General features: G+C 41.1%; 3 protein-coding genes across 6 annotated transcripts; 2 read left to right on the forward strand and 1 right to left on the reverse strand.

The window, feature by feature from the left end:
* On the forward strand, positions 1-4,727 carry LOC144458246 (uncharacterized). 3 transcript variants are annotated; one of them, XM_033624565.2, is made up of 4 exons: positions 1-169; positions 1,184-1,862; positions 1,953-2,054; positions 2,972-4,727. In XM_033624565.2, the coding sequence occupies exons 2-4, from the start codon at positions 1,224-1,226 to the stop codon at positions 4,214-4,216; spliced, it is 1,986 nt and encodes a 661-aa protein (XP_033480456.2). In that variant the 5' UTR covers positions 1-169; positions 1,184-1,223; the 3' UTR covers positions 4,217-4,727. The 3 variants fall into 3 exon arrangements, with proteins under 3 accessions (XP_033480456.2, XP_033480455.2, XP_033480457.2); XM_033624564.2 differs by lacking the exon at positions 1-169 and adding an exon at positions 205-542; XM_033624566.2 differs by lacking the exon at positions 1-169 and adding an exon at positions 208-330.
* Positions 4,728-6,274: 1,547 nt separating this feature from the next.
* On the forward strand, positions 6,275-13,745 carry LOC117255546 (uncharacterized). 2 transcript variants are annotated; one of them, XM_033624562.2, is made up of 6 exons: positions 6,275-6,396; positions 6,836-7,383; positions 7,492-7,635; positions 9,175-10,695; positions 12,170-12,254; positions 13,386-13,745. In XM_033624562.2, the coding sequence occupies exons 2-5, from the start codon at positions 6,880-6,882 to the stop codon at positions 12,251-12,253; spliced, it is 2,253 nt and encodes a 750-aa protein (XP_033480453.2). In that variant the 5' UTR covers positions 6,275-6,396; positions 6,836-6,879; the 3' UTR covers position 12,254; positions 13,386-13,745. The 2 variants fall into 2 exon arrangements, with proteins under 2 accessions (XP_033480453.2, XP_078022436.1); XM_078166310.1 differs by lacking the exon at positions 6,275-6,396 and adding an exon at positions 6,491-6,737.
* A 1,154-nt stretch (positions 13,746-14,899) lies between these two features.
* Positions 14,900-19,111, reverse strand: LOC117255007 (group XIIB secretory phospholipase A2-like protein). The gene is made up of 4 exons (XM_033623542.2): positions 18,742-19,111; positions 16,713-16,801; positions 16,123-16,288; positions 14,900-15,334 (listed from the first exon to the last, which is right to left on the reverse strand). The coding sequence occupies exons 1-4, from the start codon at positions 19,004-19,006 to the stop codon at positions 15,216-15,218; spliced, it is 639 nt and encodes a 212-aa protein (XP_033479433.2). The 5' UTR covers positions 19,007-19,111; the 3' UTR covers positions 14,900-15,215.

Raw genomic sequence — 19,111 nt, forward strand, 5'->3', positions numbered from 1 at the left:
TCGGCAGCTCTGTGAAGAGGCGCAGGGTGCACCGCGCCAGCAAAATATTTGTAAGCTAACTGCTAACTTGTGTTGTTGTTACGATTTAAACAAATTGCCAATCCTAATTTGAGCACCCACCCTGACCCCCCCCCTCCCTTAAAGAAAGTGGAGTCGTCCAACGGAAAAGGTAATGTAGCGCTTGGTTGTCACCCGACCCCACTGTGATTATTGCTAACCAAACACTGTCCTCTGCACCTTCTTAGCTTCCCTTGCAGCTGTTCTGTCTGAACATAAGGCCGAGGAGAGGGCAGCTAGACCAAATATTTTGCTTTTAGATGACAATTTATCGTGAGTTTCGTGTTTTCGTACTAGCTAAAGCTAACTAGCAAGATATACTATGCTACTTTGAAGCCGACCTACTAGCAAACAGCCAGTAGAGCTAGCTAGCTAATGTTAACAGCTAACGTTAGCCAGGTACAGAGATAGAGGCCACCACTAACCTCACAGTGATAGCGTGGTGCTACTTTATTGTGTGATATGTCGTAAACATTGTACCGCAGGTGAGTTTACTGATAATACGTCTCTGGTTTCTAAGAGTGAGTGAAAAATCTGCACACTTTTAACCGTTAGCTTGTCCATGATAGCACACTGCGTGAGACTCCTGCCATCGATGTAGCTAATGTTCCTGCATCAATATACGCTGTCTGGAAATATTTAAGATATTCTCCCTGTGGTCTGATCATCACATCATATTTTATGTGCTTAGGTACACGATATGATTTTTTTCTGACACCTTCATGTGCAAGATTTTTCTGTCTAACTTAGCGAGTGACAAGGGCAAGTGAGGGTTTTCACTGCCAGTGATCACTAACGCCTACTTTTACAATTAGAGTTTAGGCTGTATCACTGGGATTTAATTGCTAGGCAACAGCTTGGGTCCATGTCTACATCCTGTCAGCTTATGTCATCCACATACACCGCAAAACATCCCAACAGCAAATACAAAAGAGCCCATTTAGCATATTTATGTTGTCAAGTTTGAATCAGATTACAGTGTGGGTCCTCTGTGGCATGTTTGTAAAATAAATCCATGCGAGATAAGAAATTGTTAAATAGCTATGATCAAGATTTGTCTTATCAATCTTCTGGAGCTCTGCCTCATGATTTTAAAGCAAATCTTCTTCTTCATTTGTTACTGCAGGCTTTGACGTCCACTCCGCTGCTTGGGTTGCTGTGAGACGATGATGCAGTCGAGCAGGTCCGAGCACAACCACAAGCGGCACTACAGTGATAGAAGTTCAAGGCAGTGGAATGACTATGATGACAGATGGGAAGAATGGCGTGAACCTCACAGAGATATACCGCAGGATTCCTATCAAAAATATGGTGGGGATGGACAGTGTAGAGTAGAGAGGACAAGGAGAAGTAGAGAGTACAGTGACTCGCCTAAGATGCCGTACGGCAAAGACTCATTGAACAGAGACTGGAGCAGAGATGGAAAGAGCTCAGTGAGGAGACGCAATTCTTCACCTGACTGGGGTAACTCTGATCGGAAAAGGCGAAGGTATACAGAGGATGATAAAGATGATTACAGATACAGGCGTGAGCCTGAAGATAAAACAAACAGACAGTCACCAGACAGTTTTCCACGTGCACATGTATCCAAGGATTTTAAGCATTCACTATCACAAGAGGAGGATTTCAAATACAGGAAAAAACCTCAAGACTCCAGACACAGGTATCGGCACGAAGAATTCACCTCTAGGCAACAACATGATGATTTAAGTTTCAGACAGTCATCTAGATATCACAAAGATAGAGATGGTGATGAAAGGAGCCGAGACTGCTCACAAGAGCGGACACAATCACACTCTATGAAGGTTAGTTACAAAACTTTGTGTTAGTGTTGTGTAAAGATTGTGGGTTTATTTGTAGTGCATTTTACTAAAATTTTCCTCCATATCAAACAGAGTTATGCCAAACCCAGAGAGAGGACTGACAGCTCCATCACAGATCATGAAGATTATCGTCAAAATAGAAGAAGGTTTCCAGTGAATGGATCTAGTGGACAGGTGGGTTTATTTCAGATGTGACAATTGGGACTACGTTTATCTAAAGCAGGAGGTGCGGGCAGATTCCCTTGGATGATGTGTGTTCATAATATACCCCAAATAATCATTTTGTTCACTTTGAAGTGGAGCTTGTCAACGAGAATGTCTTCACTGAAAATGTCTTTTCTAACTGGATCACAAAACACAAATTTGTAAAGCTACTGGAGAAAATTGGTGAGCTGTCTAATCATTGCATAGCCAAAGTGTAAGTGACAATCATAGTCAGAAGGCTTTCTCAAACTTTCCTCCCTGTTGTCTTAACCATCAACAGTGTTTACTGGGAGCACAAGCAGCAGCTCAAGCTGACCAGTCACAGTATCTGGTGTCCATGTGGTTTCTCTGTAGCCCGAACTTTACACCAGTCAGATTCACCATGGAGCGACAAATATGGCATGTGCAATACTGGACACAGCAGTAGAAAAACAGCGTGTGTCATTGTTTTGATTTGGTCTAATTACTAAGATGCTAAGAGCTAGCATGAAAGGCAACCAATCATAACTGGCCGATAAAAACACTTTCCCTCCAAGCATCTCCTTCCATTGGGAAAAATAATGGACAGTCAACTACATTACGCAGTCACACTTTGTCTAACTCGATGTAAATTGGGCAAGTTATAGTGTTGGCTGTCACCAACCATCACATCCTGCGCTGATGATGTAGTCCTTATCAGGGACACATTAGGATGCATTAGTGTTTACACTACAAAAGATATGTGGTCAAATATGTCTCAGATCACCTCGGCAAGTGGTTTGAGTGATTGGATCACAGTCTTGTGGTCCGATTGCCCAAGACGAACAATAATCCCAGGTATAAACAGGGCCAAAGACTGCAGAGAGTTGTTCCATAAACTGTGGTTGCTTCTATTTGTTTCCCATCAGTCTTTCGAGAGTGATGTCAACAACCAAAGCGCTGCTGTTCCTGAGCAAAAGTCAGCTGTGGGTTTCCAGCGTTTCCTTGAGGTGCTCAACAAGGGTGTGAATGTCGCCATGCTCACCAAGATTGTGACTCGGCCCTCTATGGAAGTGGATGTTCGGCCACGTTCTCCAATTTCATCCAGGAACACTAATCATCCTTGGTCTCCCAGTTACACTGAGAGGCAACAGGGAAGCCACCAAAGTACCAGCCACTGGAGTGAGAGCAAGGAATACCAGAGACCGGCTTCTCCACAGCCTCGTCACAGGTCCTCTAGCCCAAAGGGGCACTCTCTGTCTCTGTCTGATGAAAAGTCTCTGCAAAGGGGTGACGCAGAACAAAGCCACTTCAGCTCCAACAGTAGATCCAGGTCTCCCACAGTGGTGGAAAAGATAACACTGACACCTGAAGATGAGCACAAACACAGGCAGATGCAGGATGTTTTGCAGGCCATTGGCATGAATTTAGGATTTGAGGAACTGGGCCAAATGTCACATCGGATCCAGGAACGGTTATACGGAAAGAAGGATAGTGATGTTGGCCGGCATCGCAGAGGAAGCAAGGAAAGGGACATAAGGCAGGTGTTTTCACCAAGACGGCAAAGTAGATCATCATCATCAAGCAGATCTAGTGTCAGTCCGTTAAATCAGGACTACTACAAGAAAAGAGACTCATACAGTGCTCAGAGGGAGGCAGCAGAGGTATGCCAAGTACAGGTACATGAAGCTGTTGAGTATGGACTGCATAGCAGCAGCAACAGCACATTTCAGGAGAGTGAGACATGTGAAACATACACCCAGGAAAGCACGGCTACATGTCAAGCGTTTTCTCAAAATTCCACATACACGTTATCACAGTCATCTCCCACACCTGTTATGCCGGCCTACTCTCCAGTAAACCATCCGCTGCTGCCATACCCAGCTCTGCCTCCAGCTCTACCTCCAGCTCTGCCTCCTAATTTGCCCCACCTTGGACCCAGGCTTTTTCTGCCTCGCCCGCCTCCCTTCTTCCCTTACCCCCACGTCCCACCTTTGAACATCTTCCCAGCAGTACTTGCTCAAACAAGGACCTTACTCCCACAACCCATGAGTAATCCACCCCTTTTTAACCTTCCAGGTATTAACACAATTCAGCCTCTGAACACCACACAAAAAAAACCACCGTCAAGACCCCGCTGTTTGCAGGTCATTGAAACCAAACAACCTGGATGAAGACAGTTCAGTTTTAACCCTAAAACACAAATTTGAACATCACATAGGAGAAAATAAACAAACATTCGCAAGCAATCTGTCCAGCAGCAACAAAAAGCAAGGCAAAAATTAACAGACAAGTAAATTGACAAACACATGTAGTGTTGGAGCTCTGTCCGTTGCTCAGTCTGTTCTTATAGCTATAGCACAATGTCACGCTAAAGAAAAACACAGTGCAGTGTGAAGAAAGTGTTTATTCTTTTCTGAAAACTTTGTCTTCTTGATTTTGTTTGAACACCACCATTTGATTAATTATAATTTTTGTTGAAATCATAATTGTCCATAGAGGTTTTTTTGGAGATAACAGGCTTTAAACCTAATGAATTAGGGTTTTGGCCAACACACAACCACAAATGTGCTCTACACTGAAGCTTCTCTGTTTGTCAGGTTCACATGTTTTCTTTTTTGTGTAAACATGCAGAAAATGATTTTGTAAATATTTGAATAGCATAATATTAAACACAGTGTTCCTACATGGATGACTAAGAGTTGTTTATTTGCAACATTTTTTTGACTATATCGTGAAGAAAATATTCTCAGACGAAGCAAATATTGGATGGGACTGACATGCACAGAAGTTGAAATGATGCTGCTCGGCAGGCTGCACAGTACATTCAGTTACTGAACTGCTACATGGTACGGATGACTGCAACATCAGAGTATAATTGATCAGACAATTGGAAAACACTTAAGTGAGGTTGTTGTGGTGAGGTTGAGTGTAGTGTTTTCATTTTTCATTTCAGCGTATTCGAGTTTTGGCACCAAAACATTGGAATGTATGACTGTACTACATGCTGTGGCGTCTGGGGTCATTTTATGCAACTGAATTCTTTCATTCACATGATGGCTGTTGAATGAAGAAGGAGATAAATGGTATTGAATGAAGTACCCTACTGGTATCTGTATCACCCTCAGGGTACTGGTGTTGGCACTGGTATTGTAATTTAAAAAAAAATGATACCCAGCCCTAATTATCTGCACATAGTTTGTATACATACCAGTCTACAAAAAGTGGGCATAGGATTGTTTCATGTCATCTAACATCTGTGTCACTGAAGTGTTTGCTCCTGTACCCTTGTTACCTGTGTGGGGAGAAATTGGACTTCACATTAGGACTAATGATTTCTGAAACAAATGATTAATCAACAGATTTATTGGTTAAATAGTTAGTCTGTAGTATGGCAGATGCTAGTCATATGTTGTTGGCCTTCAGTCTTTGACTAATCCCCCAAAATTTTCAGTTACTTACATATTACTTGGAATTAATCAGTTCTATTTCAGCTCTGTCACTCTGTCAGACAAGCTCAGAGAGGTGAATACAGAGCTCCTGAAAAATTCCTGCAAAGTACACTTGTACCACTCTAAAGAAGCTAGAGCCTAGGGCCTGAGGGAGATCATTGCCTCTGCAAAATCTGGTACTTTTGCAGAGACAATGAATAAACACCCACTCTACTGAACTTTATGATTTTGTTTGGATTTTATTTTAGGAAGTCTGATCACCACTTCTGTTTGCGGGCTATTGCAGAAATATATTGGGCTCAGCAAAGGCAGCTTGGCACTGACTTAAGAACAAACACTTTTGATCTGTAAATGGTTTGTAAGGCGAGTGATAACTTCACCGGCTTCCTCAATAACTTCCACTTTAGTGTGGTGTGGTGATGCCAGCATTACTACACAGGAGTAGAAATATATGTAAAAATGCACATATAACGACAGTCAGTAGTAGACTGACTGAATGTGGAAAAAATTGACATTTTGTTGAAATTACATTTGTTGTTCTTGAAAAATCCCAGGCTGTTCATCTGTTCTGTAAATGGGTAAATGTTAAATAATGTATTTGTACATCTTTACACTAAAAGAAAAAGGCAAATTTTGATGTGCAAATTTTGAGGTTTAATTTATAGGTTATTATACAATGGTTTTACTGGTCTGGCCCACTTGAGATCAAACTGGATTTGATGTGGCCCATGAAATACTATGAGGAATTATTACTGCTGTGTCGTTACTCCGTCCAGCAGGTGGCGTTGTTAACAACTCCAACACCACCGAAGCAGTGAGGGCATTCTTGGCCGCTCACCTACAGTTGAAGCTATTTTTCAACACTTACGGTTGTCGTTGCTTGTTTCTAAAGCTCACTAAAGGTCAGTTTTGTCATTTTATTACTCAAGTATTTCATTATGCGAAGTAAGAGCCTTAAAATAACACTTTTTCCGTGATACGTCACAGGAAATGATAGCTTGATCCGCTGTAAACAGTCTGTTAGCTGCCAAGCTAAGCTATCTAAAAACAGCAGTTAACGTATGTCAGTTTGGCTATCTGGTCGGTCTTAATTTGGCAAATCACTCATATTACACCGTGTTACCTTGCCATAGAGGACACGCTTTGTCTTCTCTCAGAAGTAGCCAGTATTTAAGCCGAGTTAAAGTCTTTGGTACTGCAAGAAATGTGTTAGTCGCGACGAGGGAGCTTGTCCAAAAAGCAGGTGATATTTTCCATTAGACGAGGTTACTGTGTTGTCAGACTGCACACAGGTTTGTTGTGATTAAACAATACTTTCTTCACATTGTTTCCACTTTACAGGGAGTGCACTGGCTGCATAAACCGACGGAGAGGCTGGCTGAAGGATGAATCCACTGGACTGGGATGCTTACAGAACACCACAGAGAAATCTGCACCCACATCACCCCAGTGATGTTAATAACATCATGGAGAACACCCCAAGAACTAACAATAAGTGGGACACCTACTGTGAATACTCAAGACACACTGTTGATGAAGCACATAGCAGCATGATGGGAGTGAATGTGGGAAGGAGGGTGATCACTCCTCCCCTGCATAACTTCTACATGAAGGAGCCAGAAGTGGAGGACCCAGATGGAGAACCACTTGAAATGGATGAAGAGGATCCAGAGCTGGCGAGGAAGCGGAAAGAGCTCAGAGAGATAGAGGAGCGGATAATGATGAAGAAAGCCTCTATTGCTCTGAAAACAGTTGAACCTTTTGGGAGGAAGACGACACCTCCAGATTATCCCCATAATGAACAATCAGCCACATGCAAACATGCATCTCTCAAAGACAGGGTGAATGAAATTTTGCGGCAGCGTCATCCTCCTGGCTTTTTCTCAAAGGTGAGTTGTAGATTGATAGATCAGATAATCAATCATACAATGCTTTTCAGTTTGTCTAGTGCTTCCTGGATAATATACTGAATACTGTGTTTCCACCTCTTTTTTCAGGTCCACTCACTCAGAGAGAGAATAAACTCATCCAGCCTGAGCAAAGGTGGTTTGCTGCAGGACAACCATCCACTGAAGCTCAGAGTGAAGGCATTAATGAAGCAGAGATGTAGTGATCCGTGTGTTTTACCAGAGAGCAGAGAGGTTTGTAATATTTTTGCCCTTTGTAGAAAAATGCCACCAGTTTCATGTTATATTTAATAATCAGATACATAGATTTCAAAATATACAGAAAGATCAAAAACAAAATCACACATGAAATTTGTATGTTATCTTAAAGTTGAGTAGATTTTAATAATCATCAAATATACCCATCCATCCATGTTTTATACGAAGGCTGCATGACATGAAAACCAAAACTACTAAAATACAACAAAAGGCATGTTGAATTAAAAAAATGAAAGGGAAATGTTTCCAAAATTCTTTTATTGAACAAGCACCAATTGAAAAAGAATGATAGTCACGTTTTAAAGTGCATTTTAACTGATATTTTCAACCAATTAAAAAATTCCTGAGTGCAGTATTGCAGTCTTTTGCAATGTGTATATTGTGCAACCTGACATTGCGATGGCAATTTAAAAAAAAAAAAAAAAGAAAGGCCTTTTGATACTCACTTACCCAGTCCAGGGCTGCTGGGGGCTGAGACCTTTCCCAAAATACACTGGTTGCGAGACAAGGGACACCCTGGACAGGGTGGGCCATGTGGTTAACTCATAATACACAGTCACATGTCTTAGGACAAATTTGTCATCAAATTTATTTTTAGGAGAATGAACATAGAAGATGAACATAATTTCAGGTTGGTTGTAGTTGAAACAGAAATAGACAGACAGTCTTATACATACCAACGTCTGTCACAGTATAAGATCGGCATTACTGGAAATTAGAAGATCTTTTCTAAGTAAAACCCAAGAAAAATGATGGGATTTGACAGACATGGTTTAACTGTATACCATGTGTATTTATACTCATAAAACACATTGAATATTGAGATAATACTGGAGTAATTGTTTTGTTATGCTCAACTCAGTAAGTTGTGTTTTAAAATAGCGTCAAACCGATCCGATAAATCGTCTGGCTGTGTTGTAAAGTACTTAGAGTGATAGCTACATAAGATCAGAAAAACATTTGCACCTTTGTCAGAGATGAATGTTGTGGTCTAATCACAGTTGGCTTTTTTTTTTAGCCTACATCTACCTTCTGTCCTGCGGCCATCCCAATTTTGGTTTTTTAGCACCTCTCATTATTATTTTCCGTTCTCTGGGACTCTTTAAGTCAAAGCCACAATGTCATTATCAGACTCTCAAATATTAATATAGGCCTCAGAAGATCCAGATTTTGACAGATAGGTTTCAGAAAAATATAAAGAGAAACACTTGAGCTACATCATAAGTATTTGATAAGCGAAGTTACCAAAATAGAGGATGATATCTGATATCATAATGTAATTTGATACTGTAGTCAAGATATGAAATCCTCATTTGGTAGAAACTCATAAAGGAAGTGGATTAAAGCAGGCTTTCAGGAGTTGATGTTCTTGTCAGACTGTAATTTTGACTTTTGGTACTCCACGTAAAGACAGTATGGAGTATGAAAAAAGTTGTGTGGTTGCTATAAGTTTTTGTTTTATTGAACTAATGTTTAAACAGAAAGTAACGTTTCTGTATATCTGACCCTTCCCAGGTCCCTGACGTTACGCTGCCTTCCCCGAGTCAAAGCATTACTTCACTAGCCACAAAGGACAGCGGCATCAACGAGGGTTTCCAGCGCTTCCTCAGCGTGCTCAACAAAGGCGTGGACATGGACTTCCTCAGTAGGATTGTCAACGATGACAGTGATCTTCCGTTAGGTGGAGAGCTCCTGAACGTTCAGCCATCTCCTGTGGAGAACAAGTCAGATCCACCCTTCAGGAGGGAGAACCAGCAATCAAATTGTGGAGCCTCGCTGCCGGGCCACTCTCAGACCAACAGTGGAAAGAAGACGACTGACCCGCCCAGTCAAGAGCGACCCCTCAATGAGAGACATTCGCTACCTGATGATGCAGAGAAGAAGAATGTAAGAGATTTTAGCTCCAGTAGGCGATCCAGGTCTCCCTTGGCGGGGAAGAAGAGGACGAAGAAAGAAGACGAAAAACCAAAGGTGAAGGAGCAGAGTGAACAGCTCCAGAACATCCTTAAGACTCTGGGGTTGAGCCTGGAAGTGGAAGAGATGAGTAAACTCGCAGACCGGACTCAGGAGAGGCTGTATGGGAAGAAGCATGAAGACACAAGCGCTAACAGCAGAGGGGAGCAGGAGAGTCAGCAGAGTGGCCCCCAAAGACATTACAGTAACTCCTCCTCTTCCTCCTCCTCCTCCTACTCAAGGTCGACTAGGTCCAGAAGCTTTAGTTCCAGCCCGTCTCGCTCCCACAGCAGAGATAGGAAACGAAGGTCTGATCGCAGCCGCTCGAGAGACAGGAGCAGAGATGAACTGAACCACAGAGACAGTAATCAGCACAGCAAAGAAGAACAGAGGTACAGGGAGAATAAGATCTCTACTTACGAACATCCATACCCATCGAACCAAATGTATCCACATCCCCAGCCTGCTGCTTATCCTCCGTATCCAGATTATAGTTTGTCCCAGGACTCCCAGTATACTGCCTACCATAGCAGCATTTACAGCCATGCTACAGAGTCTTACTCGACACATACTCTGGGTGCCATTGCTTCTCCCTCTTATCCTAGCAGCTCTCCTTATCCACAAAACACCTACCATCAATATCCACGCCCTGTAGTGGCACCTCACTTCATCTACCCTCGTCCGAGCATTCTAGACGACCTCAATTTACTTGTGAATCCAGACCTGTCTACGAGTGAAGGCCAAACTGGGTCCGTCTCTGGCCCCCGCTGCCTGCAGGTCATCAGCACTAAGCAGCAGACAAGTGAAAGCTGTCTAAAGGGACTCACAAAAGGCCATAAGAGGAAGGGGAAACCAGAAACCTGCTTGAAGAGGCAACGCACACGGTGGGCGAGGAGAAAAGAGATGATCAAACAACGAAAAATACAAGAAAGAATGGCAAGGCAGAATCTAAATCCTGTGGAGATTGTGGAGGCTCCACAGCTCAGTGACAGTGACAGTGAAGGTGACCCTGAAGCCGAGCAGCCAGAGGAGGAGAAACGGCCGCCAACAGAGGAGGAAGTAAAGGCGAAATTGAGGAAAACGGTTGGTGGATTATTAGTTTTGTCGGCTTCCTTAATGCATCTCATTTTAGGAAGTTAGGTTATCGAGGTTTTGACCGGGATATATCAAAGACGGATTTCAATTAAATTTGAGTGATAGCAACAAGACATACACTTTATTTTTGGATCAGGGCCTGGACCAAAAATCGGTGCAAATGTTTTTCCTACTTTCAGAACCAGGAGTAAAAGCCAGTTATCACCTTTCTTAACATAGGAAACCACTCCTGCCTTGGACAATATTAAGGAGAGCTACAGAGGTGTCCGACCCTGTTAGGAGTTGGGGGAAAGAGATGATGTTCAGCTTTGAGATAAGACATGCTCAAATTTTGTGAGAGATGTGCAAAAGAGAATGCATGCACTCTTCACAAAAACCAGAGTCCTTGCAGCCTCCCAGCAACAAGGAAGATGCAGCTTTACAACAGTGTTGATTTGTTTTTTTTCACATCCAACGATTATTTATAATTTCTGCAAAAGTAAATCAAGCATCTCAAATAAAGCAAAGCAAAATAATTTTGCAACCACACAGGATCAGGTTACGAAAAAATCAAGCTGCATTCACTCATTGTTTTATTAATTGAATCACACATTTGTATTAGTGATGACAGGACTGTTTCTAAGAGATATGCCCCCTATATTACAGTGTAGATGTGTTTAAAAGGTGAGTTGGACTGTGGAAAAGAAGACAAACTGTCAGTGGAGATGTGCCAAGACTCTGTTTGCAAAACTATGGCTGTGTGTTTGTGCAGTATGCACGATACGCACATAATGAAGCGCTAATATGGGCATGGGCAATCAAGGGATGGGGCTAACTAGGACATATCACGCAGCAGAATCAAATGATCGAGTTCACAATTTTTAATTTTTAATCACATGCATACATTCATTATTTACTTCATGTGTGTGGCTTGTTACTTAAGAGTCTCATGCAAATGTCCTTTTGGTTAATATGATCACAATAGTTATGCAATTTATTAATTTTGGCATATTATTGCACACATACCTAAATGAATCATCTATAATTTACCTATACACATAAATCCTGCACTAAAAGGAGTGGTGCTATGTTGAGCATTTCAAATTTTTCCATCGATATTTCAAATTGCATCTCTCAGAAAACTATAACAAGTGATCATATATTCAACTGTTCTGCAGTGGTGTAAATCAGTGATGTCACAGTGTAGACTAGGAAGCTTTATAAGTTACTGTCAAAGTCCTACTCTGAGGTTTCTCAGTGTCTTAAGAATGGTTCCTAGATGCTTTCTCAGCATTTTCAGACACAGAACTTTTGTGTTAGCACGTTAGCATTTTCTCATGGAGTGCTGTGCCAACCTATTGATGAAACATTTATCCTGTGTTTGTATGTTGACATTTGTGTTTTGAGACAAGCGATCATGCTACAAATTAAAATGTCACAATAGTTCTACATTTTCCAACCACTGTTATTCTTTTATTTCTAGCTTGAAGCATTTAATCAGAAGGTGAAGCAGAAAGTCCCACAGCCAGCGAACTCTCTGACCTCCAGTGACCAATGGACGGGTTAAAGTAAGTAAGCTCAAGAGTGAGAAAACTGATTGTTTGACATTGTGTTGACAAATGTTCCTACTTGGGACTGTTTCTGTTTTGTAAGCCCTCATCGGATGACAGTTTTCAACTCTGATAATTTCCCAGTATCCATATGTGATGATACCAGTTTAACATGTATTGTGTAAAAATTGTTATGCTACTTTTGAGGGCTAAAGACAAAATCAAGCCAACGAAACATCACAGAATATCTTTCTCTTCCTTACTGAAATCATATTGTAATAATATAGAATTAATGGGGAACTGGTCCAGTATTGGGGAAAAAGCGCTGCAGCTGGAGGCGGCAGTAAAGGCTGGAGTGTAACCACTCAGGGCAGGTGTGCCCCATCAATTTACGTCAATTGAAAGTGCGTGCTTTTGCCACTGACAGGCTCAGATTTTTATTACAAGTGTCTAACAACATTATGGAAATTACGTGACAGAGAAATGAAACGTTTTTCCGTATGATTCGCTTGTGTGCATCCATTTTGTGTCCAAATGTCGCTCGATGAGAAGTCTTGTTCTGAAATCTTGCAGACTTTTTCACACTGTCAAAATCAGCTAAATCTTTTAGACTGGAAAAATACTCACATTCTGTTCTCTAATACAAACTATTACTGGCACTCCTCTCTTCAACTCTCACTCGCGAATCCAAAATTTTGTTCCTGCAACATGTCACCTCTCACGAGATTACAGAACAAGACTTCTTGTTAGTGAGACTCGGACATAAAACAAACTGTGACTGTGAACAAGCGAAAGGTAGGAAAAAATGTTAAATTTCTCTGTAGGGTCCTTTCCATAATGTAACCCACTCATAATAACAATCTGAGCCTGTCAGTGGCAAAAACAAGAATTTTTAATGGATGTAAATTGACATGTTTGAGCCTGTTTCACAGCTGTCGGCTGCAGCGCTCCCTCTCAATTCTGGACCAATTTCAAAAATTGTTGCTCCCACGGGTCACTTAGGAAAAACACGTCGGAAAATGGAGCCCAGATGGAAGAATACTAGAGTTTCCCTTTAAAAGTCCATAACAATGAAATGAAAATGTTTGAAACTGATTGAGTAACTGTCATTTGGTCCTCTGTGCTTGTCTTTGTTTTTCTTTTTCGTAGGTCTGTGGAGTGTCAGGACTGTCTGTCCATTTGAACCTGCTGTGAGCCCTGACGGACCATCTGGACCTCATGTTCAACATAAATTATTTACACATGCAGTCAATGATGTTAAGGGACCATTTAGTGTTTTAGTTGCTATTTTCCGATATGAACTGAATCATCTTCGAACTCTAACAAGTAAATATTATGTTTGTCAAAAGATTATTTTTATGCCATTAGTCTGCAGATTGTGTTCTGACAGGTTTTACTTGTTTCTGTTCTATATTTCTGTAAATGTCACTCCTTTATAACTCTGTTTCTGTTTAGCCTTTTGTCTCTTGGTGCTGTATAGATTTTATTAAACAGAATATGTTTTGCAGGCTTTGTCGTAAATATATCATTTTTAATCATAAGAATGGTCAAATCCAGGCACAGGTGCAGATTTCAGGGGGTGGAAGCAGGGAACATGTCATGTGCATTTGTCTCCCCAATTCATTTTTCATTCTTCTTCACTCTTTAAATTGGTGCATAAAAGTTCACCAGAATGCAGAGAGTTAAGTGTTTGATGATTTAAATTTTCTGGCGGAGGACTTCCCTGACCCCCCCCAATTACATTTGTGTCCCTCCACCAAATTGAAACTAACCCTACTCCAGGTGTTTTGCACTCACCCACCAATGACTGCTCCCATAGTGAGTAAAGTCTTAAAAGAATGTAATTTATTACTGTACATTTAAAAATAATCGCCCATTAGAGATAGATTCTAGTGAGTTTTGTTGATTCCCTGACATTGATCTAGTGCCATTAACAGGTCAGGGTTTTTATCGAAGGTCCAACAAAGTTATAGGAGTAGGTGCTACATCGGTGGAGTGCTCTTAAAGGTAATCCTGACCAGGTCTACACTGACACACTTTTAGTTTTGGGCTGTAAGTAGAACTTAGGCAGAGAAAGGACGGCTGTAACTGACCAAAAGAACAAGCTGAGCCCGACAAAGTGGGGCTACTGATGTAAATGGAGCCATGTTTTACAGTAAAGAGCTAAACCTGAGGAATCTTAGGTGTAAAATGGTCAGTGTGCAGTAGATTAGCCCTTTATAAACCAACTCCTCCTTTCCATGGACACCACTTAACTTTTTCACTTGATTCAGAGCTGTAGCTCAAATTTGGAATTTTTTAAAAACTTAATTTGATGCCTCATTAGCTCATTCAATTTCCGTGACAATCAGTAACTGCTTGCTCAATCAGTGTACTTAACTTAAACTAAAATAATTGCATCATAATTTATATAACTGAAGAATATAAACTTCCCCCCAAAATACCAAGGACAGGTGGTAATAATAGCATTATATTATCACAGTTTCCTCTCCAATTTTTCATTAATTCCGAATTTCTTTTGTAGTATAAATAATTACGACATTAGTTTTTTTACTTGTATCTGCACCAAGTGCTCTAATAGGGTGGATTAGCTAATGCAGTGATGTGAGATATTACAGAATGCTGTTCGTAGTATACCATGAAATGAAACAGTCACATCCATGTATGTGTCAATAACATTTATTCACACCCTGCAGATATTTTTTGCTTTTCCACAATCATGCCTTTTCCACCTGTATTGGTGCTAATACCAACACTACAGACAGCAATGATGCACCTCTGCAAACAAACAAATACAGTTTTGGCTTGCAACACAGCTGAACTTCTAACAATAACACCTACATTTTGCTGCAAAGTAAAATAACCAGAACAAGAACTTCCAAATAAATTACTCAAGTAGTCACACAGCAGTCCTTGCAACACCATAATAACTCACAACTCCTGATGTGTTGCTCTAGTTGATACTGTTATGAAAGGGATCTAAAGTTCATCTTTCTCCTCTCCTTGACAGTAGCACGCTGCTCTCTGGGCGTTCATGTAGGGTCTGCAGCCCAGAGTCCACACTGTGTTGAACAAGGTGTCTGCTACTGTTTCACACGCTGAGGAGACAAAAGTGACAGAGGCAGGTGAGACCAGAGCAGTGTGTACAAAATAAGGTAATGCTGACATTTTCCTGTAACCTGAGATTTACTCATCGTACAGTTCATTTTGTGGTTAAGGGCGTAGGCATTCTCACCTCACCTGACAACATTTGATCAACACTTTTTCATTAAATCAATCTTCTAGTGGCATTTGACCTGACAAATTCCACAATTAACAGCTTTCAAAATGTGTGACCCTATTTAAATGAAATGTTAACACCATATTCGGTAACAACTATCAAAATAAATGCAGTCAAGTATGATAGAGAGGCAGAGGCAGTGTAGCTGAAAATGTCTTTGCATGCATGTTCAAAATGATAGATCACAGGAAATGTTGACCCATCAGACTCTGTGACCTATTATAATAAATTATGTGATAAAGCATTTGGGTCTTTTTGGGTCTCAGAATCAGATGGGTCACAGATTTTGGTATAACACCAGTAACAGCAAACTTTTCCAAAACCACCTGTTTTTTTTTCCAGAAGGGAAATTCACTGATATCACAACTGGTCATCATGACATCATTTTTGGCTGTCACATGGGTTTCTGTAACCCTAAGTCAGCTCAGGCCATGATAACAGTTTCAAGTTCGGTATGCAAATAGAATGTGTCCCCAAATCGTTTTAATGTCATTGTCAATTTATTAATCATTACAACTCCTTGATTATTATAGGTAAAGTTGATGAAAATGGGTGTTTGCTCAGTAACCCTGCCCTGGATTAGATAAAGGTTAAAACGTTACCAACCTTCAACCTTTGACACGAAGCCCAGGCTCTTCTTGAGGTCGGAGCAGATGCTGTGGAGGCACCAGCGGAACTTGGAGTCGCAGCGGTATTTATTGGAGCCACAGGTGTCGTAACACATGTCCAGCTGATTGCAGCACTTGGTCATGGCGGGGATGCCCATGTCCATCTGGAACACAACAAACATGAGTAAGGTTTATATCCAAGTGTGAGGGGGGTTCGCAGATGGTTAGATTTGCTGTATACTCAAAATTCATTCAGTTATTTAGTCACATGTAGACTTCTCTGACCATTTAGGGAATACATAAAGTCCCAGTAAACATTTGTTATGTTTCCCATTATTCTGGTAATAGTTAAATCTTTGTTAAAAGTTTGAACGTGGGGCTAAGTTGAGATATTATGGTCACGGGGAGGATCCAAAGCAAAATAAATTCATGCGAGGTCAAACATAAGATTCGTCCCTCTTCCAAACTCCAATAATTTTTGTACATTCCCTCAGAAATGTAGATTCATCTTTTTAGATCCATATCAATTAAACTCCCAAGTTTGATAAATCTACATTCATTTGCTCTGAACAGATGGAAGACACGTACCCCCTCTGGAACAGGAATACCAAAGAAGTAGGAGCTACATCCATCAGGTTCTGGCATCTGGTATCCAGGCCGAGGAAGAGGAGCTTTACCTGAGGGGTGAAGCAGAGCAAAATATCAGATGTAGGTCATGTTTCACAGCAGGTCGGTGGCAATGTGCTGCACTGGCTGGGTCGATAACCATGTGGGTTTAAAAGTAGATCTGTGTTAGCACATAGAAACAAAGGTCAGTTATTTGGTTCATCTTGTCAATAGGCACATCCCGTAGTCACCGCAAGAAACCTCTGCTATCATCTGGTCACAGTCCATGTACAGGCCCTCTTGCAGATGATAACAAAGATGATAAGTACAAGATGCAGTGTTGTAGTTACCTGTAGTGCTGTTTATCAGTCTAGATTGTTTTGGTTTGAGTTGCAGAGTGTTGGAGATATCGGCTGTAGAGATGTATGCCTTATCTCCAATGTAATAGAACTCGATGGCACTTGACTTGTGGTGCTCAAAGTGCCAGAAAACACATTTGAAAAACTCAACAGCAATGTCTCTTTAGATCAAGATAATCCACAGACTTTGTTGTGAGCAGTTTCATGTAGGAACTATTTTCTTTCCATTTAAACACACCCACCAACCATATCACCACGCAGAAGGAAGTGTGCATTAATTCATGGATAAGAGGCTCATGCTCTTGCCTGCACAAAATATTAACAATTATGGCGTCTTCCTGAGCTGTACTGTTAGCAAGCTCAGTGGTGCTAGGTGAGCTAGCAGTAGATGCACGCTTCCTTCTGCATTGTTATACATTTGACAGGTGTAGTCTGGTAGACAGAAAATAGTTCCTACATGAAACTGCTCACAACAAGGTCTGTGGATTATCTTGAGAAAGCAGGTCATGAGATCTGGAAAGAGACATTGCTGTTGAGTTTTTCAAATTTATTTTTTTGCCGTATTGAGCACCACAAGCTGAGTGCCATCTAGTTCCATTACACTGAAGAGAAGGCAGACATCTCTATGGCGGAAAATATAGAAAAATATGTGTTCCAGATGCTGTGGTGAACTGTTCAGAGCGTAATTAGAGTTTGGTTTACAATGTTGCATCGTTGTTTCATACAGGCAGCATCCAGACTAACCACTTCAACAGTTTGTGATGTAATATAAACATTATCCACGAAGTATATACTGCCATTTACCACACAATCTAATTTACTGAAGAGCAGCAGAGAAGCATTTGTTCTGCCTGTTCCCGGAAAATAATTGAATTAAAATTTTTCTTGTATATTTAATAGTAATTATGCAGCTATAGAAACATTGTTTGGATAAATCAAAGTAGAATTGTGAATATTTAAATCCAATTGAATTGGAATTTGTTTCATTGCTGCATTTTAATTACTGGAAAAAAGACAGCATCAACAAAAATGACAATTCTAATGCAAGATTTTACTTTCTCCAATTATAATACAAAACAAATGTTAACAGATGAGGGTCTAGTATATGCATATGAACATTCTTACAGTGCCAGACCTGGAAATTAAAAGGCAGAGGAGGCAGATTATATTTAATATCTAATATCTATAAATTTGGCCATTTTCATCTAAAAAAATAATTAAGTATTTTGTGTTTTCCTCATGAGCTTCATCATTATCAGCAGTGGTGTAGTGGAGGGTACACGCAGGTATATGGGGTATACCCACCTCTTTTTCTGGACTATAGAGGAGAGTATACCCACTTTGTCCTCGGTAACCTAGTAGTACACCCATCCCGTCAATTTCAACTCCACCACGGGTTATTGGAGTGGAAACATCATCACCTGGAGCACTGGAGACCCAAACCTGGACTAACTCAAACCAATTCCACTGCTTGTTATTATCAGTGTTAAGCAGAAGCTGTAATGCATTTCCTCCTTTTAATTAAGATCGACTTCTATAATGTCTTAAAAGACAAACAATCAGTGGTGGACCACACTGGCTGATAAGTATCAGTATCTTTCTCACCCTGAACCACACTGTGTAATGCCACCTCATCCATTTAACCCACTTACCATATCGACAGCGGTATTGGCACACTCCATCACGTCCTCCCATGAACTCCAGCATCGAGTCAAAGTAGCTGCTCACTGACTCAAAGCCGCCTCTGAGGGAGTTCATTCCCCAGTCCCCACTGTCATCCTCCGTGCCATCAGAGGCCTGGTCCGGTGCCAGTGGTGTTACAGTCGCAGCTGGGTCCTCAGCCTCCTGACTGACAGCACTGTGGATGAACAGGCCCAGCAGGAGCAGCAGGGGAGCGATAAAGGCCCAACGGGTCATTTTGTAGCTCAAACAGCTCAGTGTGAACAGTTAGATCCCAGAGACTGAGAGGAAACACGGGCACACTCACAGAGGCAACACTGAACTGTCTGCATGACCTGAACT

Source organism: Epinephelus lanceolatus, chromosome 3, assembly GCF_041903045.1.
Source record: "Epinephelus lanceolatus isolate andai-2023 chromosome 3, ASM4190304v1, whole genome shotgun sequence".
Taxonomy (NCBI): Eukaryota; Metazoa; Chordata; class Actinopteri; order Perciformes; family Serranidae; genus Epinephelus; species Epinephelus lanceolatus.

Bases quoted from the DNA above. Each gene is read 5' to 3' on its own strand.
- LOC144458246 (XM_033624565.2), top strand. From the start codon at position 1,224: ATGATGCAGTCGAGCAGGTCCGAGCACAACCACAAGCGGCACTACAGT. The intron at 1,863-1,952 runs GTTAGTTACAAA...CATATCAAACAG, and splicing joins CACAATCACACTCTATGAAG to AGTTATGCCAAACCCAGAGA. The intron at 2,055-2,971 runs GTGGGTTTATTT...GTTTCCCATCAG, and splicing joins TGAATGGATCTAGTGGACAG to TCTTTCGAGAGTGATGTCAA.
- LOC117255546 (XM_033624562.2), top strand. From the start codon at position 6,880: ATGAATCCACTGGACTGGGATGCTTACAGAACACCACAGAGAAATCTG. The intron at 7,636-9,174 runs GTTTGTAATATT...GACCCTTCCCAG, and splicing joins TTTTACCAGAGAGCAGAGAG to GTCCCTGACGTTACGCTGCC. The intron at 10,696-12,169 runs GTTGGTGGATTA...TTTTATTTCTAG, and splicing joins AGGCGAAATTGAGGAAAACG to CTTGAAGCATTTAATCAGAA.
- LOC117255007 (XM_033623542.2), bottom strand. From the start codon at position 19,006: ATGACCCGTTGGGCCTTTATCGCTCCCCTGCTGCTCCTGCTGGGCCTG. The intron at 16,802-18,741 runs GTAAGTGGGTTA...TTCACCCCTCAG, and splicing joins CCAATACCGCTGTCGATATG to GTAAAGCTCCTCTTCCTCGG. The intron at 16,289-16,712 runs GTACGTGTCTTC...GTTGTGTTCCAG, and splicing joins GTATTCCTGTTCCAGAGGGG to ATGGACATGGGCATCCCCGC.